The sequence below is a fragment of the Tachypleus tridentatus genome, chromosome 7 (genome assembly GCF_004210375.1).
Source record: "Tachypleus tridentatus isolate NWPU-2018 chromosome 7, ASM421037v1, whole genome shotgun sequence".
NCBI classification, from domain to species: Eukaryota; Metazoa; Arthropoda; class Merostomata; order Xiphosura; family Limulidae; genus Tachypleus; species Tachypleus tridentatus.
Window position 1 is genome coordinate 34,883,830 of NC_134831.1, and position 27,825 is coordinate 34,911,654.

General features: G+C 34.0%; 1 protein-coding gene across 1 annotated transcript in view; it reads left to right on the forward strand.

Moving 5' to 3' along the window:
• LOC143255418 (uncharacterized) overlaps nucleotides 1-27,825 on the forward strand; it is a 73,936-nt gene that overhangs the window by 42,259 nt on the left and 3,852 nt on the right. The window contains exons 2-4 of the mRNA XM_076511053.1: nucleotides 17,048-17,268; nucleotides 21,500-21,635; nucleotides 25,349-25,482. Coding sequence (XP_076367168.1) covers nucleotides 17,050-17,268; nucleotides 21,500-21,635; nucleotides 25,349-25,482 — 489 coding nt within the window. The 5' untranslated portion in view covers nucleotides 17,048-17,049. The remainder of the gene's footprint in view (nucleotides 1-17,047; nucleotides 17,269-21,499; nucleotides 21,636-25,348; nucleotides 25,483-27,825) is intronic.

The window sequence follows — 27,825 nt, forward strand, 5'->3', positions numbered from 1 at the left end:
AAAAAACGGACAGTATTGCTAAACGCATTATTGCACATTGTTAGGGTAGCTTGTGAGTTTATTTTATTACTTTGCCAATAACAGCAGTTGTATAACTGTTGAAATCAAATTATTTTAATGAAGTCTGTCGTTTATGTGGAGTCTAATAATCTACTACATGTCAACGTAGTACTTGCGTACAGGCCGTGGACGTAATTTAATGTTTATATGACAAGCATGACACACGTAACACAACGATTATAACCTGTTGTTGAAACTGTATTGATGTCGTAAATTTTTTTATAGATATTATTTCCTCAAGCTACAAATCCCTGTTTTGACTCCATGTTGATGTAATATTTTGGAGAGTCATAACATAGATTTGTAGCTCAGAAAATAATGTCAACACAACGTATCGAACCTAAAACTTGTTTCCTTACTTTTTCCACTTACATTTTTACTTCAAATTACCTACGTTTTTCTGTTATTTTTAATAGATACCTCTCCCTAACTAAACTAATATATTTCATAATAACTAAATGCTTCTAAACAATACGACTAATGTGTTTCATGACAGAACGAAGGTTTCCAAACAATGCTACTAATGTATTTCGCGAAAACTGTAGGTTTCCAAACATTCCGACTAATGTCTTTCAATAGCAGCTAAAAGTTTCTAACCAGCGCAACTAATGTATTTTATAATAACTAAACGTTTCCAAACAATACGACTCATATTACACGACAGATAAAAGTTTCCAACCAATGCAACTGATGTATTCGTAATAAACTAAACGTTTCCAAACAATATGACTAACATATTTCATGACAGCTAAATGTTTCCAAACAATGTGATTAATGTATTTCATGAGAGTTAAAGGTTTTCAAGCAAAGCTCCGTGGTAATTGTATGATAGTTAGAGTGTCTAAAGTACTTATTTTATTTTTTATGTAAAGATCTCTAAACAAACACAACATACACATACCATCCAAAACCTAACTCAAATCTAAGATGCGATATAATGGTATACTTTCCTATTGAAGATTCTACATTTCTATCAAGGTATTTTATTTGTTGCTAATAACGCAGTATTTCACTTTATTGTTCAATCTTTTTAAGTATAAAAATTATGAGATTTTAGTTACTACAATTTCAAGATCAATTAACAACTGATATATAATACAAATAATTTACCTGTATTTTCATTTCAATTATTGATATTTAAAAAAAAAAGTTAAACATATCTAAAGCCAAAAAGAAATTTTGTTAATTTTGTTACACCAATCATATTATTATTTTTATGCTACTAAGTTTCACATATCACTAAAATGCCATAAAGCCATAAAAATCACGATGTGTTTTAAACGTAAACCACTTATGTTGTTTTGCATATAAATCTAGAACCTATGGAAAAACAGTATAAGTCTTAAAAAACGTTTAAATATATATATATATTTGTTTTACTACAGCTGCAACTGAAGTGACGCATCTTCCAAAAGAAAAGCCATTCTCTAGTTACTGCTTCTGAATAATTAGGGAGCCATCATTAACTTGAATATTACGAGCATTCTGCAAGCTTTGTCACAGAAATGGATTCAACTAATCACGTGCTTCTTTTACTCATTTTGTTCCGTGGTACGTATGATAGTAGATAGTATTTGGCTATCTTGGTTATAAAACCATGAGCATGAAGCTTAATTTTATGCAATAACAGCGTTAAAATGCTATTCTGAATAATAACTAAGGCGTATAGCTAGTATGTTTCGTTGTGCAACTTAGGCCATCTAGCACTAAGAAAACCAAAGTTCTACATTTTAGGAAACGTTTTCAATACGAGGGAGTAGAAAGTGTATCTATAAGGAAAACACACAGAAAAGTCATCCATCTATATATTAAATGTACAGTTTTTAAACAGCTTTCTCCAATAGAAAAATATTATGACCATTATTACAGTGAAAACAAATAGTTTTGGTACTTCAGTACCGTAATGTCATTTGGTATAGTAATGACTTAGTTTCAGACATTCTCATGGACATGAAATTCCTTTCTATTAAATTGGAAAATAATGTTCAGTTACTTTGTAGTCGGAGGGGAGTAAATCCGTACAAACTGCGTGAAGAAGGTCAGTATGAATACAGCAGGCTATTTAAAATTAACGTACTTTTCGGTTGACACCCTAAAAGAAAGCCACGTAACCAACAGCAAATGACGAAATAAGTTGATTTGAGTGACATTCTTATAGCCAATTAATCGCCCCAAAGTGAGAAATGCATTTCTGTGGCATCCAAGAAATCTCGGTTTTCTTGTCCGGGCACGCTAGCCAGTGAAACACGACTAGTCAATCTTAAGGCAAAAATACTTTTTAATAAATGCTATCGAATAATATCCGAGAAGGTCAACTAAATACATTAACTTTGTATTAAAAAAGTAGTTGAGAAACTATATATATCTCTAAACATTAAGCCACGCCCTACTATGGACGTTTATGAAAACTGGAAGAATTACTTTAAAATCATCATAAATGCATAAATAGTAATTCTGGTTATCTTAAATTAAGAATCATTCAGACTAGAAGGGCTTTTTGATTTACCATATAGATCATTCACTTTATTTCAAAATCTTCCAATCAAAAGGTCCGGCATTGCCAGGTGGTTAAGGCAATCGACTCGTAACCCGAGGATCGCGGGTTCGAATCCCCCGTTAAACCAAACATGCTCACTCTTTAAGCCGTGGGGGCGTTATAACATGACGATCAATCCCACTATTCGTAGATGAAATAGTAGCCCAAGAGTTGGCGGTGGGTGGTGATGACTATGTGCCTTCCCTCTTACCTTACACTGCTAAATTAGGGACGGGTAGCGCAGATAGCCATGTGTAGTTTTGTAGGAAATTCAAAAACAAAAAACAAGCCAATCAAAAACCTACATTACCTCCTTTTTTTTCTCAAAACTTCCATTTTCGGAACTGCAATATTTCTTTTAATAGATGTTTTCCCAAATGGTATATTGATCCATTCATCTCTTCAACTTCTCTCCTACTAGTCTAAAATCTAGGCCATTAACTCCAATGCAAAATTTTACATGTTTTAGTACAAATAATGCTTTTAAAGCTAAATTTATTGAGAATAGAGGTTATTCATGTGTTTCAACAAAGATTATTATAGTCTAAATTAATGTACTTTGTTTCAATTCAATATCCTGTAAATCAGACATGAGATGATTTGTTAAACGAATATTCAGTATTATTCTCCTAAAATAATTCAAAAGGTGTTTCTTTTGATGGAGTTCATCCAAAGTTATTATATCTCTATTTAACCTGAAGATGACCTAAAAAAGGTCTGAATATTTTTTGTCCTTTATTTTAATTAAAGTTTTAATACCCATAACAGCCATCTTGAGAATACATTTTTACTTCAAGTGGGTTTCATGTCATCACAAAATATTTAACCATTTAGAAATAAATGTAGGGTATCACTTGGGTTTGTTCAGGGAGTCTTATTCTCTATGGAAGTTCTTACTTTATTTTAATATACAAGAAAAAAAAACCCTACTCCAAGCGTAGAAAATATCTAATAAAATGTGCTACCATAAAAAACCTAATCTCGTGTTCAGAAAAGAAACATGGCTGGTGGTTAGTGTGCTGTAGTATAGACGAAATGGTCTACGGTTCGCTTTCCTTTGTGGCAAGATCGCTTTCCACACTTTGGAAAGTTGCGTTATAAGAGAGACAGTAAAATTTCACTTGTCGATTTATATAGTAGCCAAAAGGATTGTGGCATGTTCTATTGACTAGCTATCTTTCTCTAACTCTCAGTGTAAAATTAGGGAAATGCAGCGTAGATATCCATTAAATATCATTGCACGAATACTGTAAACAGATAACTAACCAGGAGGACTTACTCCCTCTTTATTTACGCTATCAACAAATTGTAGCGTATGTTAATATTAATGGATATAATGCAAGACGCTAATAATTTAGGATTACGAATTACATGGTATAGGAAACATAGAAACTTGTACAAAAAATGGGGTACCGTTTCTTTTAGTCGTTCACTCTATCAAATTACCTAAGACATTCTTTAGGTAGATGTCAGTACGAACTTCACCCCTTTCTTTTACAACATATTAATGGATTTCAAATTTAGAACGACGATTTGAACATCTTTGGTGTAAATGAAATTAAGGAAGAGAGTGTTTATTTTGAATTTCGCACAAAGCTACATAAGATAAGAGGAAAGGTAGTCATCACTACCCACCGTCAACTTTTGGACTACTCTTTTACCAAAGAATAGTGAGGTTGACTGTCATATTATAATGCCCCCACCGCTGAAAGGGCGAGCGTGTGTGGTGAGACGCGAATTCGAATCCGCGACCCTCAGATTACGAGTCGAGCGCCCATCTACCTAGCCATGCCGGGCCTTAAGTAAGTTATTAAAGCAAGTATGATTTACTTCAACTGGAGAAGGAGATCATGGAAATCGTACAAAAAAATCACACAAAATAAACTTGAAGTTGTACTTATGGTACAAAGTTGAACATAGATAATTTATTTTCAAACTCAACAACAATAGACTTACAGAATATGTAAGTATATTATGACGTAATCAGTTGGACTATCACACAGATGATTTAATACTATGATATACAAAAAAAAACAAAAACACTTAACCTTGAGTTGTTACGTTTTGATATATTTACATGCTTATATACACGTGCATAACATTTCCAAAACAAAGAGCACTCTTCTACATTATGTATCACACTTATTTTATTTTATTCCATATTCTTTAGATTTCTCTCGTTTGATTTGTTTCTTAGATTCTACTTGCCAAGCTACACAGTGGGCTATTTGTGTTCTGCCAACCGTAGGTATCGAAAGTCGATGTTTAGCATTATATGCCCTAACACTTATCGCTTAGCCACCGGATGCAAGTGGAAGGATGAAGTAAGTTAAGTTGAAAGTACATTAAACGAAAATCTCGTTACTTTTTACATGATATTACATGTGAACTCATTTTCTATCGTTTTATGGTAAACTATAAAATCATAAAGTTTTCAGGAGGGTGAATGGAGCTTACGTCTCTTCCAGCTCTAACTATAACCAATTTTTATTAGCAATCTATTCATCCAATCTTTTCTTAAACTCAGTTGAGTTTTCTTCGCCCAACACCTTTAAAGGCAGTTCATTTCAAAAGTCAAACATACTATTTTAAAAGAAATACTGTCTAAACTGCAGACAATTCCTACGCTGGTAAAGTTTAAACTTATGACCCCTTATTCTATTATTTTCACTGTTAAACACAAGAAAGGTTGCAGAATCTATATACGAATACCCTTAATGATATTAAACACCTCAGTCAAAAACCCTCTGACCCTTCTCTTCTCCTCTCTAAAGAAAACATGTTTACATATTTTAGTCTCTCCTCATAGGACAATCACACAATCACAGATATCATCGCTATTGGGTATCTTTGAACCTTTTCCAACAATTCAATGTCCTTCTTTAGGAATGGAGCTCAATACTGTAAGCAGTACTCTAAATGAGGCCTTACAAAATATCTATACATTAAAACAAAAATATCCTTTGTCTTGTATTTAGTATTTCTATAGATGTTACCCAAAATTTATTAGTCCGTTTGCTAACTAAAATACACTCTCCAAATGACTTATGCTACTTTTCGATTACAACACCAAGATCTTTTTTTACAACCACAGTATTTAATGTGTTCCCATTTAAATTGTAACAATAATATGAACTGTGGATAGTTAAACATCATCTACCACATATTAGCATCACATGATATAAGTCTGCAGCATCTTCGATACAGTTAACAATCCCAAACCCCTTAATGTCATCTGCAAACTTTAATATATTGTTAGACATTTTATTGTAAATGTCTTTAATATAGTTGACAAACAACAGAAGACCCAACATAGAGCTGTGGGTACACCACTTGTAGCTGTGATCCAGTCAGATCTAACTGTATTTATTACTACTCTCTACTTCCTACTCTCCAGCCATTTTTCTATCCAATTTAATAACATTTCCCCCACATCTATAGATTTAATTTTTGTAACAAGGAATCTTATCAAATGTTTCCTGAAAATTAAGGTTAACCAAATCTATATTTTCAACATTTGCAGTAAAATCATCAATTAATTTGCATAAGAATCACAACTTAAGGAGGCAAAAAAATGATAAAAGAAAGCACGTGCTACGTTTTTATTGTGCAATGTTTGTGTGAGAATCATGGCACTACCGCTTTCAGTTGCCACGGGAAATAATCTCATGGCTACAGTTTCTTATAGAGACTAAGCAAAGAGCGATTCTTGTAAAATACATCTCTATTAAGAGTTGAAAGCAATTAAAAAAACAACCTGTAGCACAGATGTTTTAATTTAGTTTTAGCCTGAGATTAGTACAAGATATACACGCTCTACTCTAACAAAATCACCAGATTAAATTCACAATGTCGTCATTGTTACTCTATATCGTAGACGATTACAAAACAGTCCTATAAACTATTTCTTTCTTTGTTTTAGCGAAAAGCCATACAATAGGCTATCTGCGCTTCGTCAACCAAGGGAATTGAACCCCGGATTGTAACATTGTAAGTCTGTAAATTTATCGTTGACTTCCTCGAAAACAGGTACAAAGAGGGTAAAAATTCTCAAGTCAACCGCTACTCAATACTCGTATCTGATTTGGGTGCTTAGTTTTAATTGTAAACACAAAAATTCATGTTCGTCAGTTATCTTACGAGAGGATAGTTGGGATGTTTTATCAGTGTTGTTGTAGCTAGGATGTTAATTACCTTAAATTTCATAATCTTTAAAAACAAAACTGAGATCACATGACAAGCAGGTATAGTGAACAACTGAGTTTATTTATTATGCTTTTGCTCGTGACATCACGAGCTGAGAAATCACGTAGTCTCGATCACTGTAGACGTCATATTACTACTTGTTTATTCCAAGCTTAGTAGTGCAAACTTCAGTTGTCTCAAGTAACGTAATGACTTGGCTTGATAATCATGGTAATTACATGTTGTGCTACTTGGTGTAACAATAGATAGAACAAAGGCCGGGACTTGCTTTATATTGTTTCCTAAAATATAAAGATCGAGAGAATAAATAGATTTCAGCAAAGACTAGGAATAATTAGTCTACAAGAGTCACTGCATTAAACATTTTATAGCTGGTACGAACAGTTATTTTTCAATAGTACATAAATAAATACCAGATAAATGTACCATTTTATACTATGGGATAAAATGTAAATGATCGACCAGCATAAAAGTCAAGTAAAAGTTTTGATAACACGACAGTATTGGCCTGCATTGTTGCCCAAAATGATACCCAAAACACAACAAACTGATCAGAAGATTTGCCTCTGCCTTTTGGCTCAGCTCAAACGTCACAGCCATTTCAGGATGATACCTAAGTTATATTTCAATATATACTCAGATATGACGTGCAATAAACTGTAATATTTGTTAACATTATCTAAATGACACTTCAATGTTAGAATTTTCCTAAAGGTTTGAAAAAAATTACCATATGAACCAAATAGATTAAAAAGAGTTTCACTTTAATTTAGTTCATCATGAATAATTATTTTTACATCATAATATCATCTGTCTCAGACAGGCTTCCAGTACATACAATTCTTTTGATTAACTTTCTAGTTGCCAAAAGTGACCATCCACTTTTTCCTAACGATATTCCTGCTGTAACGTCAAGTCAGAAGAGTTAAGCAGCAAAGATTATGGGGTTTAATCAAATTTTATACACGTTAGTAGTGAATTCTGGGAAAACATACCCACCTAGTGGCACAGCGATATGTCTATCGATATATATCGAAACCAGGTTTCGATACCTGTAACGAGCAGAACATAAATAGCCTATTATATAGCTTTGTTTTTAATTCCAAACAAACACCATTTCTACATATTTGTCCTGAGTTAAAAGTAGTTGAAAATCATTGCTTTAAAGAACTGAAAAAAGGAGAATATAATTTTTATAGTTCACCCGATTATAATTTCTATTCTGAACTTTTCTCTTGAACTCTTGCTTTTAATTGGTTTATTTATCAATACTTTATTCAATTGTCTTAACCAAGATTTTAGTGCCAATATTACTAGTAAATTGTTAAAATTAAGTCCTTGTAAAATTTACAAACTTCAAATAAACAAAAACAAAACGTATAGGTCGCTTTGCAAGCTTCTTAGCATCAGCTTCTGCAAGTATCGATGTTCTTTTTGGAGATCCTAAACATGCTAAGTAATGTTAATATAACGTATCTGACATTATTTATCGAACTTTTAACTCTGTTGAGTTTATCTCACACATGGTATATCAAGGAAAGTGTAGACTTTAACGTGATGTCCAAAACAGTAGACATCATGTGTCTGCAAAATCACAATAGATGTGTACGGTGAAATAAGAATAAAAACTACAAAAAACAAAGATAGTTTTAAAACTGTAGAGAAATTACAAATAAATAGTGATCAATGCAAATATAAAATAATTTATTTTGTCGAAAAAGACTATAGGTTATTTAAGATCTAAAATAATTTGTTCTATCGAAGGATGGCGATTGGTTATTTCATAGGTTACCCAATAACTAATCGCCATCCTTCGACGGATAATTATCTGTGAAGTAATTCAACTAGTTGAAGGATAGCAGTTGGTTATTTAAAGCCTATGACGTAATTAAGTTGGTTAAAAAGTTATTTTACACTTCGAAATAATCCAGTTGGTTATCTAACACCTGTGATGTAATTCAGTTGATCTAGTAATAGCGAATTATTGTTTAATATCTGTGACTTAATAACTTTTTTCTCGCTGCTTACTATAATTGAAAATCAGAATAAACTACAAATCATAAATGTTAAATTTTTTATAATAATTTATTTTAGGAAGATAGATCAAGTAAGAGATATAATCGAACAAAACACATTAGCATTATATTTAAGGATCACAAACACACAGATTTGGTATTTGTTATTGTCGACCAAAATGACATCTTCTGCGATCCATGAGGTAAAAAGCATGATCATAAATTTCGAGATCAATCCATAATCATCTATAATTTAGAGGTGATGACTAGAGAAGGCTGGGTGTAGTGTGGTGGCTAGATTTCCGAACTACCGATCAGAGGATCAATGGTTAACGACCTGTTAACGCTTCACATCTAGGGTTTCGGCTAGGTTAAGAGTCACAGTCAAATCCAATATTTGTTGGTAAAAAATTCAGCAGCCCAAGCGATATCAGAGGATTTCTTGTCATTCATGTTTTCGATACAGTAAATCAAAATAAAAGACGGCTAATGCATCTAGCCTTTCAATAGTTTTGTAGAAATATCCTAAACATACAACCATCTCGTTTTAAACCCCGAAAGCTGGCGAAACACTACAAACTAATAGGCCTAAAATTTATAATATAAAACCTCTTTACTCACTGCGTAGTTTTGCACTAGGAAAGCAACAACCAAGCCCAAAAACGCTTAAAAATGTTAACTGCTGTAAATAAATCACTTTCCAAAAGTAGTATTGTATATGGGTGGGTGAATGACGGCTCTCTTTATCAACGAAAAAATAAACACTCATGATAAAGTACCTTCAGTCAATTGTACATAAAGCGCAATAATACATCTGTGAGTAATAAGACTTCGACACTTGAAACTGGTCAATAATGTTTATTTTTTTATTAACTAGTCTACATTTAGAAAAATAATAAACATTATTTTCATATTTTAAGATTTATTTACCAACCTTCAATGGCCCGGCGTGTCCAAGCGTGTTAAGGCGTGCGACTCGTAATCTGAGGGTCGCAGGTTCACATCCAGGTCGCGCCAAACAAGCTCGCCCTTTCAGCTGTGGGGGCGTTATAATGTGACGGTCAATTCCACTATTCGTTGGTAAAAGAGTAGCCCAAGAGTTGGCGGTGGGTGGTGATGACTAGCTGCCTTTCCTTTGGTCTTACACTGCTAAATTAAGGACGGCTAACACAGATAGCCCTCGAGTAGCTTTGTGCGAAATTGCAAAACAAACAAACAAAACCAACCTTCAAGATAATTCTTGATTAAAACCAATAACCTAAGTATTATGCTATCGATATTTAGCTTCAGTACAGGAAGTACCTCAAGAAATGTTCCATCAACATTTCCTTGACTTGTATCAAGATAACCATGTTGCTGTTTTTTGGATTTTATAAAACATACTAGAGACATATATTAGTTTAGTGGTTAGGTGTATCTATCGCACGCTATTTATTGTCATGTTTTTTTGTTATTTTTTTTATAAAAGTAATGGAAACGTAAGAAAACCGTAAACGGAAACAATAAGCAAATCATTCACTATTAAATACAATGGTAACAATTAATAATCATTCAATGATAAATACAACGGTAACAATAAGCAATCATTCAATGATAAATAGCATGGTAACAATAAGCAATCATTTAATGATAAATAACACGGTAACAATAAGCAATCATTCAATAATAAATATCACGGTAACAAGAAGTAATCGTTACAACACAGGCTACCTGCAGTCTGTTCATCACAGGGAGGGTTGTAACCCTAAATTTTAGCATTGCAAATATGTAAAGTTAATGCTAACCTACCAAGAAAGCGAGCGCTTAGATTGACAAACTTTGTGTTAAATGGTATTAATTAACAGAAAAATGGGCATATAAGCCCTTTTTGTTCACTTTATACGTCTTCAGACTTACCGTTTACCACTGGAGGTTAAAAACAGAAGGAAACCCTATGTGAAGTTTACAAGATAAATGACCTATGAATTATTCTCGGATCTCTGCTTCAAAGGCAGCAACTTATTTCATTAGCTGGCTTTTCTGGAGAGAATTTAAGGCCTAAAGTATATAGAGCTTGATGATTTTATATTAGACACAAGGGATATCTGCAGACAGTGCGTAGTGTATGTGTACTAAATAACGTAGTTGAGTTTCAGTGTTGTTTTCTTCAATTAAATATTAATTGTACAAAACATGTATATGAACGTGGCTTCGCAGTAAGTCGTCAAAATGCAAACATAAGATATTTAAATTGTATTAAACGTACAGACTTATGAGTGTAAATTCAAGATAAGTCGTCAAATTACTCGAATTAGTAAATATATTGTTAAAATAGTAACGACTTGAAAGAAGAACGACAAGCACCATTTTGTCAAATTTAATCGAACAACCGTTCACTAATCCGTTGTACAAGTATAATATGTAGCTTGAAGAATAACGTTTCGCATTAAATCTAATCTCCTTCTGTCACTCCTTCATTTATAAACACATCTGTCCTACACCACTTCAGCTCTTCTGAGGTTTAGTCTTGCTAAATGCAGAGCATCGCTTGTGTTGTGAGTATCTTAAGCACTGACGTGGTTCTGTGGAGCAACTTATTAATTCTCCAACAGATTATGCGGAGAACTGCATAAAAATGAAAAAAAAAAAACGTCCTCATCTCTAAAATGTGTCAGAATTAATATGTTTGTGACCTTCGGAAAGCTAATAAGCCAGGCGACATTAATAATATTTTGTTTAGGGTAGGGAAATTATATTGATTATATTTTAAATATTTAATGTCTTAGTTTTAGAGAGGTTAAGACTTTAGTTTAAAATAATATTCCTTTTAGCGCTATAATTTAGTGTTTAAGTGTCAGAGATTGGTTTAAACTAGCCTTGCACGTTAGTTGGGCTCGAACTGTTGCTATAGCAACACATATACGAGTTAAATTAACAGAAAATTTAACCAGTTAAACTTAATATGTGCTCAATGAAAACACTTGGTCTTACATTTACACGTCTTTTTTATTATTTTATATCTTTTCAATGTTATTATTACAAATTATAGAATTTGACCAAAAGTCGCAAAAAATTTAGAAAATAAATCCAAGAACAACATTTCTAAAATAACGTATATTTTGTACTTTTTAATACCCTGTACAAAAAGCATGTGGACTTAAAACAATATTCTGTATAGGAAACACGCAAAATTAATAAAATACCTTGTACAGGAAACATATATCATTAACAAAATACACTATGTAAAAAAGATATTACAACTTTTATTTAACGACTTATTTCATTTTTTGACATTTTGCGGATTGAAATGGAAGATCTAAAATTTCAGTAAATATTACTTTAAATAGGATATAAAAAGTTAACACAACATAAGAAATAATGTGGGTGTGTTCTTCTATATGCACACTATGATACACGTCGTTTTGATGGTGATGTAAATTCTGTATGTGTCTTGAATTTTGGGACTATCTGCACAAACTGTCTTTTGAAATGATAGGCTAGAGTTAACAACACTTACTGCCATCTCTTGGGTTACTTTTATCAATGAACAGTAGCATTTCACGCTATATTTATAACGCCAATGAGGCAGAAAAGGCGAGTATGTTTGTCGACAAGTTTTGACCCCACGACGAGTCGAGCACCGTAATTACTGGGCCTTGATAATGATAAAACTAGGGATATGGAAAGTGTTGAACAATATACCATTAAAGAAGCTGTTTCAGACAGGAAATAAAAATTATTTTGCTTTCGTTGCAATTATTGTTCACATATCTCGTAGTTACAGAAAATATCTTTGTGAAGAGTCTTCCCTATCGATTATAAGTTTTAAGTGGAACCCCTGTCTTAAAGTCATTATTTACAGTTCTAAAATCAGACAAGATGATATACAATATGTTTGGTATATGTTTGGTAATTCAGAGACAAACCAACACTCTGAATCAAAACCTCTTGCATGTAATCAAAGTTTCGTGTCAGTCACATAATACAAGTTCTCTGAGGAAGGGTGGCAAAATGTAAAATCTAACGTGAAGTATTAATATAAGATTTTCTGAAAATCATGATATACATAAACAATGTTACAGAGATTTGGATCTGTTTGCAGATGCTATAGTAACGTCGACATTTAGTTATTGAAAAGAAAAAGAAAATTGGAGATCGTTTAAATTTACAAGGAATAGTGTGTGTTTTACAAGGAATAGTGTGTGTTTCATATGAAAAATGTCACGTAAAATATTTGTCCTTAAAAGATTTCTTTGGAATTAAGCACAAAGCTGAACAAATGGGCTATCTGTGCTCTGCCCACCACGGAAATCGAAACCCGGTTATTAGAGAAGTGAGTCTGCAGACATACTGCTGTTCCACGGGGGGCGTCACTTTTTAAGAAGTCTATTCTGTGTATGAAGTTACGATTTACTGTACATTTGGTCTCTTACTGTAAACCCAAAACACTCAGGCCATCTTGAATTCAACAAGAAATGCTAATTCACTTAATTCTCGACAGGGTGGGGGGAGGAGCATTGTCTCCATTGACAGGAACAAATTATTTTTTGAACTGATTCGTTGGTTGGTTGGTTTTGAATATATATGTGCGAGCAAATCAGGCCTGGCATGGCCTAGCGCGTTAAGGCGTGCGCTTCGTAATCTGAGAGTCGCGGGTTCGCGCCCGAGTCGCGCCAAACATGCTCGCCCTCCCAGCCGTGAGGGCGTTATAATGTGACGATCAATCCCACTTTTCGTTGGTAAAAGAGTAGCTCAAGAGTTGGCGGTGGGTGGTGATGACTAGCTGCCTTCCCTCTAGTCTTACACTGCTAAATTAGGGACGGCTAGCACAGATAGCCCTCGAGTAGCTTTGTGCGAAATTCCAAAACAAACAAACAAGCGAGCGAATTTTAATTTGGGACTGATAAAAAGAAGGAAGGGAATTAGTGAACATCGCCAACATTTGTGTCACTCATGAAGAATTTATGCTTCACTCTCTCAGCGTACCCACGGAACCAAAATGTGAATAGCGATTTGGGGGCAATACTTTTTGTTTGGAATTTCGCACAAAGCAACTCGAGAGCTATCTGTGCTAGCCGTCCCTAATTTAGCAGTGTAAGACTAGAGGGAAGGCAGCTAGTCATCACCACCCACCGCCAACTCTTGGGCTACTCTTTTTCCTACGAATAGTGGGATTGACCGTCACATTATACACCCCCACGGCTGGGAGGGCGAGCATGCTTAGCGCGACTCAGGCGCGAACCCGCGACCCTCGGATTACGAGTCGCACGCCTTACGCGCTTGGCCATGCCGGGCGCAGGGGGGGGGCAATACTAACCACGGAATCTCAAATTTGCAATCCGACAAGCTAACTAATAGGCTACTCCCGGCTCTTGAAGACACCAAAACCATCTATTTATGTAACTAAAGCCCAACACATGTGAGTTTATTTTCTTATCTAAAAAAAGTAATGCAAGGTTTGTTTGTTTGTTTTATGAATTTCGCGCAAAGCTACTCGAGGGCTATCTGTGCTAGCCGTCCCTAATTTAGCAGTGTAAGACTAGATGGAAGGCAGCTAGTCATCACCACCCACCGCCGACTCTTGGGCTACTCTTTTAGTAACGAATAGTGGGATTGACCGTCATATTATAACACCCCCACGGGCGAGCATGTTTGGTGCGACGGGGATGCGAACCTGCGACCCTCAAATTACGAGTCGCACGCCTTAACCCACCTGGCCATGCCGGGCATAACAAGAAGGAGAGAAAACATCAGGAATACGACTTGATTTTAGAAATGTAATGTTTTTAGTTCACTAAATATTGAAGCCCGTAAAATTATAACTAAAAACAGCAGGATATCCCTGAACAATTCCATCAAACCGAAAACAAAAACAAAGAAGTTTAAAAGATAAACATCCTCTGTTTATCATGTCCCAATTCAGAACAAACACATGCACACCTCGAAAGTATCTTCTGCAATAATAGAGAATTATAACATTTGTGCACAAAGATTGTGCGTGTCATGAACTCATATCTACTATGATATCAGTTCCTTTTGTGATTTTAGCACAGTAAAGATATTACATTTTAATTTGATGCTTATTTGGGACTTTGTTTTGTTCGCTATTGTAAACTAGAATATAACTAATGATTAGCTTGTCCTTGAAAAAATGACATAGAAAACTTATCAACTGATGAAATGATAAGTCAAGCGAATTAAACATTGTCAGGAGGAAAAAAAAAAACAGTTCAAAACTTCATGTTATTTGTTTGGTTAATGAAATTGTAACTTCCAGTGATGTTTATCTTGTCTTATTCAAACAAAATATATAATTCAATACACGTCTCTCGAGAAATTTTGTGTATGTTTAAGTATATTAAAAGATCAATTTTGTTGATATGTTGAAATTTGCCCTTCAATAGCACTACGAGAGGAATAATTACATGTAATGCAAATCAATCAATCAGTTACTTATTTCATTGATACATAATCCCTATATTTCCTGCATTTTGAAGATAATGAAATATTTAAAATGTTGCTCGGCAGGAGCGAATAACTTACATATTTCTAAACAAAATATATTTGCTTGATGATTGTATCAATTATTGCATGAAGGAGTATAAGTGGGAGTGGCAGTAAGTGGAAAAGTCAAGATTCATTGTCAACAACAGCGCACCGACGAGTGTTGGTGACGAACATTGACGAAATGTGTGTTTTATCGACGAGAGTACTTGTGGCCTTACAATGCCCCTTGTCATTCTTCGTTTGTTCAGCTGTAAAAGTCGCACGCAACTGCGTATTTTAAATGCTGTAAAAACAAATTTAGGTAAATTCTACAGGTCGATCAGAAAACGCATGTTTAAATTATTAGGTCTATGAATATAGTTTGTGACGAATTTAGAAGTTGACACGCCAGACTAGGAAAAGGCACGCACTTTGTACCAGCAAAAACTAAAAAAAACAACAAAAAAAACTTCCATTTCACGAAGTCTTATCACTTAACACAAATTAGAATATGTTAATGAACAGTTTCATCATAATTACACTAGGTAGATATGCATACTTCATGCAAACATACTGTCGCTATAGTCTCACATGACCACGTCCATTTTCGGTATCTCGTGCGTGTTTAAATTCTAAAGTTTAAATTCATTATTTCAGAAGTTAAATGATGGAATTTCTGTGACAAACGTAGAGGCTTACAAAATGTATCCAATCAATGTAGTATTTACAGAATAATTGTAAGTTTAGCTTCGTACTGATACATTTATTGTGATATAAATGATTTAAATATCCACAAGAACGAGATGTAGTGTTGTTTTTTCTCCATGTTTAAATACTTCTATCTCTCACGCTTCTTGTTTCGAATACGTCAAAACATAGAACGTAAATATGCATCATTATCGTTTTCACAAATTACAGGACTTTTTTTTCGAAGCAGGCATCACCAGCTAAAGACAGGGCTGCATAGGCACTCTAGCTTATTACTGCTCTATTTGATAAAATCACTTCGGTACTCTAGTTTATTACTGTTATATTTCATAACGTTGATTTTGCTTATTTTGTTGAAGTAGAGGAACGGGAGCTAAAAAATAATGTTAAAGTGATATACCAGATGGACGACAGTTGGTGAAAAATGTTGAGTGATATTCTAGACGGATGGCAGTTGGTGAATAATGTTGAAGTGATATACTAGAGGGACGGCAGTTGGTGAATAATGTTGAAGTGATATACTAGAGGGACGGCAGTTGGTGAATAATGTTGAAGTGATATACCAGAAGGACGGCAGCTAATAAATAATGTTGAAGTGATATACCAGAGGGACGGCAGTTGGTAAATAATGCTGAAGTGATATACCAGAGGGACGGCAGTTGGTAAATAATGTTGAAGTGACATACCAGAGGGACGGCAGTTGGTGAATAATGTTGAAGTCATATACTAGAGGGGCGACAGCTAGTGAATAACGTTGAAGTCATATACAAGGGGGGGAAGGTTCCTCAGTTTTATCCTTCATCTATGAATTTTTATTTTATATACCTTAAATATATATCTGTTTATCTTTATTGTTATCCAAAAATTGTTTCCTTATGTTCGATCATATACAAAATGCAAAGTAATCATGATGTAGTAAGCAAATACTTGTTTCTGTCACAGATCCTAAGTGTGTATAATCGACGTATATATTATATTTATTTAACGTTCTTGTAATTTGTTTCACTTCTACAAAAATTATGACCATAATGATATACATCACATTTATCAACCTTAGGAATGTCCATTACCACATCCCTGCGGTTAGACGTCGACATGTTTGATGTACCGTCACCAATAAGAGCTGGCCAATCTGTAGAACTGACTTGTTCCTACAAACTAGATGGTGATTCGTTATATTCTGTGAAATGGTACAAGGATAACATTGAGTTCTACCGATATGTTCCCAAAGACTGGCCTCCTGGTCAGTTCCTTCCTCTTCGAGGTGTGCGGGTAGAGGTAAGTTGTTGTTATTTTACTGGACAGTTTCTTTCACTTGAAGGTGTGGCTAGCAGTAAGTAATTATTATTTTAATATGCAGTTTCTATCTCTTGAAGGTATGAGTAGAAGTTTTTATTATTCTACTTTGCAATTTCTCTGCCATGAAGTTGTGGGTGGAAGTAAGTTGATATTATTTTACTGGGCAATTTCTTTCTCTTGAGGGTGTAGGTAGAGGTAAGTTGATCTAGATGAAACTTTGTAGAATGGACAAAAGACTTTCAATACGTTATCCTCTACACTTGTGTCTCCACAACACACAGTTGCCGTCCAATCTACAAAGTTTCATCATAAAAACTGCCTAAACAATCTATCACAGAATAAGTTGTTCGTATTTTAAGAGTAGTTTCTTTCTCTTGAAGGTGTGGGTAGAAGTAAGTTGTTCTTATTATACTGGGTAGTTATTTTTTTTGAAGGTGAGGATAGAATTAGGTTGTTATTATTTCACTAGGCAGTTACTTTCTCTTGAAGAATGGGTAGAGATAAGTTGTTCTTATTTTATTTAAGCACTTCATTTTCTTCTGAAAGTGTGAGTAAAGGTAAGTTGTTCTTATTTTACTAGGCAGTTTCTTTCACTTGAAGGAGTAGGTAGAAATAAGGTGTTCTTATTTTACAATGCAATTCCTTTCTCTTGAAGGTGTTGGTGGAAATAAGTTTTTTCTTATTTTACTTAGCAAATTCCTTCTGTTAAAAGTATGGGTAGAAGAAAGATGTTATTATTTTGCTGGGCAGTTTTTTTTCTTGAAAGTGTGAGTAGAAGTAAGTTGTTTTTTATTACTGGGCAGCTTTTTCTCTTAAAGGTGTGGGTAACATGTTCTTATTTGACTAGAAAGATAATTTCTCTTGAAAGTGTGGTTAGAAATAAGTTATTATTATTTTACTAGGCAGTTCCTTTACCTTGAAGGTGTGGGTAGAAGAAAGTTCATGCTATTTTACTGGGCAGTTTTTTCTTCTGAAGGTGTTGGTAGAAGTAAGTTGTTATTAATTTACTGGGCAGTTTATTTTTCTTGAATGTGTGGGTAGATGTGCGTGTTATTGTTTTGCTAGACAGTTCCTTTCTCTTGAAGTTGTGGGTAGAAATCGGTTGTTAATTTTTAGGCGGTTCCTTTGTCTTGAAGATGTGAGTAGGAGTATGTTGTTCTTATTTTACTTTGTAGTTTCTTTCTCTTCAAGGTTTGGGTAGAAGTAAATTGTTCTTATTTTACTGGGCAGCTTCTTTCTTTTGAAGATGTGGTTTGAAATAAATTATTATTAATTTACAAGGCAGTTTGTTTGTCTTGGAAGTGTGGGTAGAAGTAAGTTGATGTTATTTTACTGGGAAGTTTCTTTCTCCTTAAGGTGTAGGAGGAAGTAAGTTGATGTTATTTTAGTGGAACGTGTTTTTTCTTTTATAGATGTGGATGGAGGAAAGTTGTTATTATTTTACTGGGCCCTTTTTTCTCTTGAAGGTGTGGATAGAAGGAAGTTATTATTATTTTACTGGGCAGTTTTTTCTCTTGAAGATGTCTGTTGAGATAAGTTGATATTATTTTATTGGGCAGTTTCTTTCTCTTGAAAGTATGGGTAAAGGTGAGTTATTCTTATGTTACTGGGCTGTTTCTTTCTCTTCAAGGTGTTGGTAGAAGTAAGTTGTTCTTATTTTACTGGGCAGTTTCTTTCTGTTGAAGATGTTTGTAGAGACAAGTTTTTTATTTTACTTGGCGGTTTCTTTCTCGTGCAAGTGTGGGTTTAAGTTATTCTTATTTTACTGGGCATTTCTTTTCTCTTGAAGGTGTGTGTACAAATAACTTGTTATTATTTTACTTTGCAGTTCCTTTTTGTTGAATGTGTGAGTACAAGTAAATTTTTTATTATTTTGCTAGTTAGTCCCTTTGTCTTGAATGTGTGGTTATATGTAAGTTGAGAGCTTTTGAAAGATGGACCTTTCTCTTTTAGTAGTAAGGTTGTTTACTTACCCAGTTTTATTTTTGTTGCTGTTTTTTTTCACAAAGAGACAAGTTGTTTATGTTTGAAAGTCATGTACATGTCAGTTTCTAAAACCAAATTTCTTTACGATAGTTATGTCATTGAAAGGACAATTGTTGTATATAGCGATTTCGCAATGTCGTTTACATGTGGAATGTAGAATTAACCCCGTGTTTATCTTATAGTCTTTCCACTATTAACGTCATATAGGACATAAAATGGACTAACTTCTATCCTTTATTTATTGATATCTTCTATCTGTCACTGCCTCATGCGAAGTTGTGTCATCTGTGAAGTTTATCTAGTTATTTAATTGCAATAAGGAAGATATATGAAACTTGTGTTTCTGTGTGGGATATAAATGGTAATTCTCTATCCGATATTGGTTTTATTAGCATCTCCAGCTTCTTCATTTGGCTTTTTAAAGAAATGTTTCATGTCAGTTCATTGTTAATATTTACTGACAGATTTTCGTAGAAACATTATTATTTTTCATGTTTTTAAGATTATAAAGCCTAAGATTCAGTGCTTGGCTGATCAAGCTAACTGATCAGAGGGAAAGCAATAGACGATAGCATTCACCGCCAACTCGACTACTCTTTCACTAACTAATAGAACAATTGACTGTTGTATGATAATTCCACCGTGACTGATAAAGCAAACATTTTCGGCAACGAGTTTTGAACCCACTACCCGCAGGTTCTGATTCTAAAAAAAAAGAGAGCCATTTACATTTATACTATTGATAAGATTTATTACTTTCATAAGAGATAGTTCGGCTGGCAGTTCAGCGGCAAGCTGACGTACTTACTACGCTAACGTCCAAGATTCGATTCTTCATAGTGGATTGAACGTGCATAGTCCATTGTATAGCTTTGCGTACAAGAAAACAAGCAGACCTGTAGCAGCGAGCGCGAGTTTAGTAGCAGCTGTCATATTTCTTTTCCGTCTAGGTTATTGTGGGTCCTTCGATGCAAAACCCAAAAGTAATATTATAAACTACGGTAATTTTTTTTATTTTTTTCATAATATCACACTTGCCTTTCATTTCTTGCAAAGTAATTTTTATAAATCTGATAGTTTGTACTCATACTCTGAACGAAAAACTTCGTGTGCAGTTTGGGACCTTCCTGAGTACAATTACCTTAGTGTTTGTCTACCTAGTTCTTAGTATTTTTATTAAGCATTTCCTTCATGAACTGGTACTTGGATGTTCAGGTAACAAGTGCAACATGTAGTCCTTGTGTAACTTTGGTAAAATAATAAAAAAAAAAAAAATTTACATCTGAATTTTGTTCACATTAGATGAAATGAAGTGCACGCGATTTTTCAGGACAGATAAAATCTCAATGTTATTATAATAGTTTATACGTGTTTTTCTTATTTATCTGCACGATCAATGGAAATTTTAATATCAAATATCGTTTCTATCGGGAAATTACGACATAAAAAGAGACAGGCGAAATTTGCAAATTGTTCAATATATAGTTTTTGCAAACAATTTTACAACTGTCATTCTACGATATCGCATTAATCAATATGGTAGAGTTTTTACTTTTTTTCTCTTGAAGAAATGGGTAAAATAAAGTTGTTCTTATTTCTCTGTGCAGTTCCTTTCTCTTGAAGGTGTGGATAGAAGGAAGTTATTATTATTTTACTGAGCAGTTTTTTCTCTTGAAGATGTCTGTTGAGGTAAGTTGATATTATTTTATTGCGCAGTTTCTTTCTCTTGAAAGTATTGGTAAAGGTGAGTTATTCTTATATTACTGGGCTGTTTCTTTCTCTTCAAGATGTTGGTAGAAGTAAGTTGTTCTTATTTTACTGGGCGATTTTTTTCTTGTGGAATGAATCCTGTGGAAGTATTTCAAACACATAATTCCAATTATATAAAAATCCTAAGTTCATTTTCTTGAATCAGATGATGACTTTGTTTTTAGATAAGTAATAATATTTAGGGTATCTATTAATTCGTCACAAAATAAAATAAAACTTTGTGATGAAAGTCAATCTATTGCGGTTACTATATTTCTAGAATTTTCAAAAATACATATTTTTAATTAAAAGATGTCAGGATAACACATTCATGTTCTATAAAGATTTTAGTGCAGAAAGGTAAATTTGACTTTTAAAAGATTGATATTTAAGAATATATATCTAAAGCCATTTCTCCTGTCACGTTAGATAAACGAGAAGGAGAGATCATTTATTAATTTCCGTTTGTTTACAGCTCTCTAAGTCTGGAGAAGACAAGGTATATCTGAACAATATAGACCTTGATTCAGAAGGTCGCTACACATGCGAGGTTTCGGCAGAAGCGCCATCTTTCCAAACTGTAGAGGCAAGCAAGGATATGAAGGTACTTGGTAGGTTGTTCCTCCTTACTTGGATCAACGTCTGTGAACACTTAGAAATGCATTAATAATATATGAAGCTACTAGGTAAGTTGTTCCTCCTTTCTTTGATCCACGTCTGTGAACACTTATAATAGAAAAATTCAGATTTGAAAATAGTTGGCAGGTTGTTTTTTCTTACTTAAATCGACGTCTGTGAACACTTATAATGCAATTCTTAACATATGGCGAAACTTATTACATTGTTCCTTCTTACTTCTACAAACATCTGTGACACATAATATAACGATTAAGATCTGAAGATACTTGGTAGGTTGTTCCTTATTACTTGAGACAACGTCTGTAATGTAATACATGTAATGATTAAGATATGAAGATACTTGGTAGGTTGATCATTATTATTTGAATCAACGTCTGTGTACATTTATACGAATTATTACTATATGAAGATACTTGGTATGTTGGTCCTGTGAACACTTATAATAGAATGATTAAGATATGGAGATACTTGGTAGGTTGTTCCTTTTTACTTAAATCAACGACTGTAAACAGTTATTATATAATGATTGAGATATGAACATACGTGGTAGGTTATTGCTCTTTACTTTCTACAACATCTATGAACACTTCTTTAAGAATTATTAGTATATAAAATACTTGTTAGGTTGTTCATTCTCTCTTAGAACAACGTCTGTGAACATTTATAATAGAATTATTAAGACACGAAGTTACTTGTTAGGTTGATCTCATTACTTGGTTCAACATTTGTCAAATCTTGTAACATAATTATTAAGATATGAGGATATTTGATATATTGTCTTTCTCACTCAAATCAACGTCTGTAAACCCTGATAATATAATGATTAAGATATGAAGATATTTGGTAGGTTGTTCCTTTTTATTTAAGTCGAGGTTTGTGAACATGTATAATAGAATTATTAAGATATGAAGAAATTTGGTATGTTTTTTCTTATTACTTAAATCAAAGTCATAGAACACTTATAGAATTAAGATATTCAGATACTTGGTAGCTTGCTCCTTATTTCTTGGATCAACGTCTGTAAACACTTAAAATGGAATTATTAAGATATGAAGATACTTGGCAGGTTATTTCTCCTTTCTTGGATCAACGTCTGTGAACACTTATAATAGAATTATTAAATTTTGAAGATATTTGGCAGGTTGTTTTTTATTTCTTAAATCAACACCTGCGAAAATTTATAGTAAAATGATTAAGATATGAAAATACTTCGTAGGTAGTTCCTTCTCACTTAAATCAATGTCTTGAACATTAATAATATAATTAGTAAGATATGAATATACTTGGTAGGTTGTTCCTCTTTATTTGGATGAACGTGTGTGAACACTCATAAAGACTGAGATATGGAGATATTTGGTATGTCTCACTTAACTCAACGTCTGTGAACACTTATAATAAAATTATTAAGATATGGAGTTTCTTGGTAGGTTATTCCTTTTTTTCTTCAATCAACGGTCTGTCAACACTTATGATAGAATTATTAAGATGTAACGAAATTTGGTAGGTTGTTCCTTATTACTTAAATCAAAGTCAGAGAATACTTAGAATAATTAAAATATTTAGATACTTGGTATCTTGCTCCTCCTTTTTTGGATCAACGTCTGTAAACAGTTGAAATATAATTTTTGAGATTGTTTGTTTGTTTGTTTTGGAATTTCGCACAAAGCTACTCGAGGGCTATCTGTGCTAGCCGTCCCTAATTTAGCAGTGTAAGACTAGAGGGAAGGCAGTTAGTCATCACCACCCACCGACAACTCTTGGGCTACTCTTTTACCAACGAATAGTGGGATTGACCGTCACATTATATCGCCCCCACGGCTGAAAGGGCGAGCATGTTTGGCGCGACGGGGATGCGAACTCGCGATCCTCAGATTACGAGTCGCACGCCTTAACACGCTTGGCCATGCCGAGCCCCGTTGAAAATTAAAATTACTTCCAAGTTGGAGATTTGAAACTCATAAAGTGGGATCGAAAAACACACCGTTCGATGTGTTTTAGTGTGTATTTTCTTATGTGAGTAACTCACATGATGACACGTTTATGGTGGCGAAATGTAGGTTTATTTTATTTTGTCCAATTTTCGTTGTTTATTGAGTAACTCCAGCACTTTTCATTACTTAAGATACAAGCCAAAAATCATTTTAATTTTCCAGCTAATTACTTAATCATGCTGGCCTATGTGGATAACATATGTTGAAACCAGAATATATATTAAGCATTTGTATTTGTGAAGGAATATATTAATGAATTAAACTACGAGAAATGTTGTGTTCAATGTCTTTCTTTATATCATATGATCGATTTAAACATGCCTGTAATAAAACAATATGGATATAAAGAAATGCTTTAAGTGGTGTTCTAAAAAAAAACTGTCATCGTGTATCATACAATGCTTACTAGACAAGTTGAGTAGTACGATAATAATGCGACGACACTGTTCTCCTCGACACAGTAACCACAATCCGAGGTTCTATCCCTGTGGTGAGCACAGCATACATAGTGCATTTTGTAGCTTAACAATAAACAAACAAGCTAAAGGTATTGCTACTTTTATTACAAGTTTATAGGCCTGGGAACGCTTTGAAGTATTTAAAAGTAACGACAGTTTGGTTATATCTGTATCGACATGTATTTCTTTACATTCAAGATAATCATATTTAAAAATGAAATATATATATTTTTTACTGTTATACATTAATATTTTTATTAAAAATTAATGAAACTCGTTTTTGTTAATTGGTGAAGGTGGGAAAATGTAGGGGCGTTCTAGGAAAGTACCATTTGAATAGCTTTTTTTTTTCTGTTCCTGGTAAAATCTATCTAGATACGAGTAAGAAACGTAACGTGAACGTGTTCTAAAAATTCAAAGAAACTTTATGAATACGTAATTTCCAATGAAATTATATTCAAGTAAGAATGGTTTTAGCATACAGTTTAATTATAATTAGGGATTACATTAATGGCATGTGGTACAATGCAAGGTATGTAATGATGGATAATTTCAATCGTAATGTATCCTTCATTCTATACTATAAACTATGAAACATTTAATATGTATAATAGCCTTTTGTTATTTTTAGTTCAGACTAACAAAAAATTATCTAATAAAAGTTTCTGTTAGCCATGCATGATTCCCAGGCATTAAAATGTTCTTTTTTTATGACAAAGTTCATGACCCTGAAATATGCTAAAAGATAAAAATATATATAACAATTAATATTTATATTATTATTATGCAAAAAAATTTCTTAATTGGCTATCTGTGCTGTGCCCAAGACGGGTATCAAATCTCGGTTTTAGAACTGTCTTCAGACTTATCGCTGAGCCAATGGAGACCATTCAATCAGTATTAGAAAAAAAAAAGAAAAAGAAACATATATTATAAAATGGCTTGTTTGTTTGTTCGCTAGGATATCTTGCTTACCTCTCTCTTATCACTAACAATTTTTCTGCTCTATAGAATTTGACTCCGTTAATTATTTTCTCATTGTCATGAGTTTTACAGTTATTCTATTCCTCCCCCTCCACTGCTACTTCTGATGAAAAACAACACGTTCGCCGTCCTGCCATCTCCATGGAAACAACAAAGTAAATGTCACGCCTGGCGAGAGTTACCTTTGTTAATTCAACTCAGTTTCCTCTGTATTCTTGTTAGCAATCTAACGTTAGATTTTTTTTACTCTAGTTCTCCCAACTGAAGGACCAAGAATAAATGGCGGAAGAGCCAAATACAATATTGGAGACACTGTCACAGTAAACTGTACCTCCGCGAAGTCCAAACCCGCTGCGACATTACGCTGGTATATCAATGAGGAGATGGTATGTTTTAAATAACGATTATTTTTTTAATTATTTCAATTAGAGGTGTTATGGTGATTATTGATAACTATTTTGTTCATGTCTACGATCAATACGAATTATTTGTTATCCTATATAATTAACTTTGTTACACTGAAGAGTGGTATAAATCAGAAAAAAAATCGACAAGATAAACTCTCTGCATAATATATTAGGTTGTCCAGAAACAAATGTCAGAATTCTCACGATGACATTTAGGTGCTAAATGTTGAGTAACTTATCGTTGGTTGGTTGGTTTAATCCAATGTTTTCCCTTTACAATGTGTCTTAATTGTCTGCTGTTTCAACTGTACTCAAAGTACGTTTCGAAACTCCAAAGGCAGCATGGAGGAGAAAAACTTTTGTTTGATTTTCCCCTAAGACTTCAAACTTGGACGAAAAGCTACCGAAAGTACATGGAGCATCAACTAGTCATTCGGCCATGGATCTGTTACTGAACGTATAGTTCAGCGTTGGTTCCAAAGGTTTCGACATGGAGATGAAAGTTTTGAAGACCACGAAGGTTGTGGAAGAAGCCTTCCTTAAATAAAAACACATTTAGGGAACCAGTTGAGACAGACTCCCGCACAACAGTACGTGAGCTTGCAGAAAAGCTAGGCATAAGCAAATCAAGCATTGCCAACCACCTGAGTGCGATTGGAAAGACGAAAAGTTGGATAAGTGGGTTCCATATGAGCTGACTGAAGATCAACAAAATCGACGTTATGAGACCTGTCAAGGATGACGCTTCAAAAGTTGAACGAATTGGTAATTGAGATTCTGCCTCATCTACCTTATTCCCCACACCTTTCCTCTACAAATTTTCATTTTTAAAGCACTTTGACAACTTTTTGAACAATAAACGCTTTCAAAACCAGGCAGCTGCAGAAGTAGCTTTCAGGGAGCTCATTGACCAAAGAAACTCTGATTTCTACAGTAGGGGCATAAACAGTATCGTTTCACGTTGGCAAAAGTGTTGTGAAGCAAATAATGCTTACTTTAATTAAAGTATGTTTTACAACACTGGTTTATGCTTTTCTAAACTTCACAGTTCAAAAACGACATTTATTTCTAAACAATCTAATATATTTGATGTCTTCCCATATTTAATTTCTTATGCAGTTTGATTTTGCTGCTGCTTTCTGATGAGATAGAAAATTTACTTACAGATTACACTGTGTTATTTCTTAATTGCTTATATTCTAAAAGTACAGAAAATGGCCATTATTCCCTTCAAACTTTGCTTTTGTGACCTGAATAATGAAATTAAGAAACTAACTTATTTTCTATGTAAAAAGGGCAAATTTGCACATTTTCATTTACATAAGGTCTATATAAAACAACATATTTATCAAACTTTACATGTATTTATACTAAAGTTATACAAAAATGAACAAAGATGTTTAGAAGTGAGTAATTTTTCGAGATTTGCCACTGTAATGTAAATCGATTTCACGTATCAGCCCCCAAATATAGTCTACCATCATGTTTTCGTTATACGCTCCTTGGAAGCGGCGTTCAAAGTCCAATATGCCTTAGTGAAAACGCTCGTCTTGCTCTTCTGAGTATGCCCCCACGTTCTACTTGAATTTATCAAGATGAGCATCATGAATATGGACTTTCAGGGACATCCTGCAGCTCATTTTCCTGTAGTTCTTCACCAGAGCCTCAATCATTTCCACATAATTTTCGACCTTGTGATTGCCCAAGAAGCCCAGAACCACTGCAACAAAGCTACCCCATTTTTTTTTCTTTTTCTGAGCTTCTTGGGGAATTCTGTGTACTCCAGTATCTTCTTTATTTGTGGTCGAACGAAGACACCAGCTTTGACCTTTGTCTCAGACAGCTTAGAGAAAAATTCTCAAAGGTACTTGTAGGTTGCAGACCCCTTATCAAGAACTGTGACAAATTATTTCATAAGACCTAATTTTATGTGCAGTGGTGGAAAAAACACCTTCTGGAGGTCCACTAGTGGCTCACGTTTGACATTGTGCCTCCCCACAGAGAACATGGTCCGTTGTGGCCAGTGCTTCCTGTTGTAGTGCGCTGCGGTGTCCCCACTGTTCCAAAGGCAAAGATAACAGTGAAACTTGGTAAAGCCTCCTTGGAGACCCATCAGGAATGCCACCATTTTGAAGAGTCCGATAACCTCCCAGTCATATTCATCATACTTCAAGGCTTTTAGCAAGGTCTTGACACTGTTGTATTTCTCCTTGAGGTGCACCGAATGAGCCAGGGAAAAAGACGGATACTTTTCCCATTATGGAACAGCACAGCTTTGAGGCTTCTGGTCACAGGCAATTTCAATTGCCTTGCACAGACCGG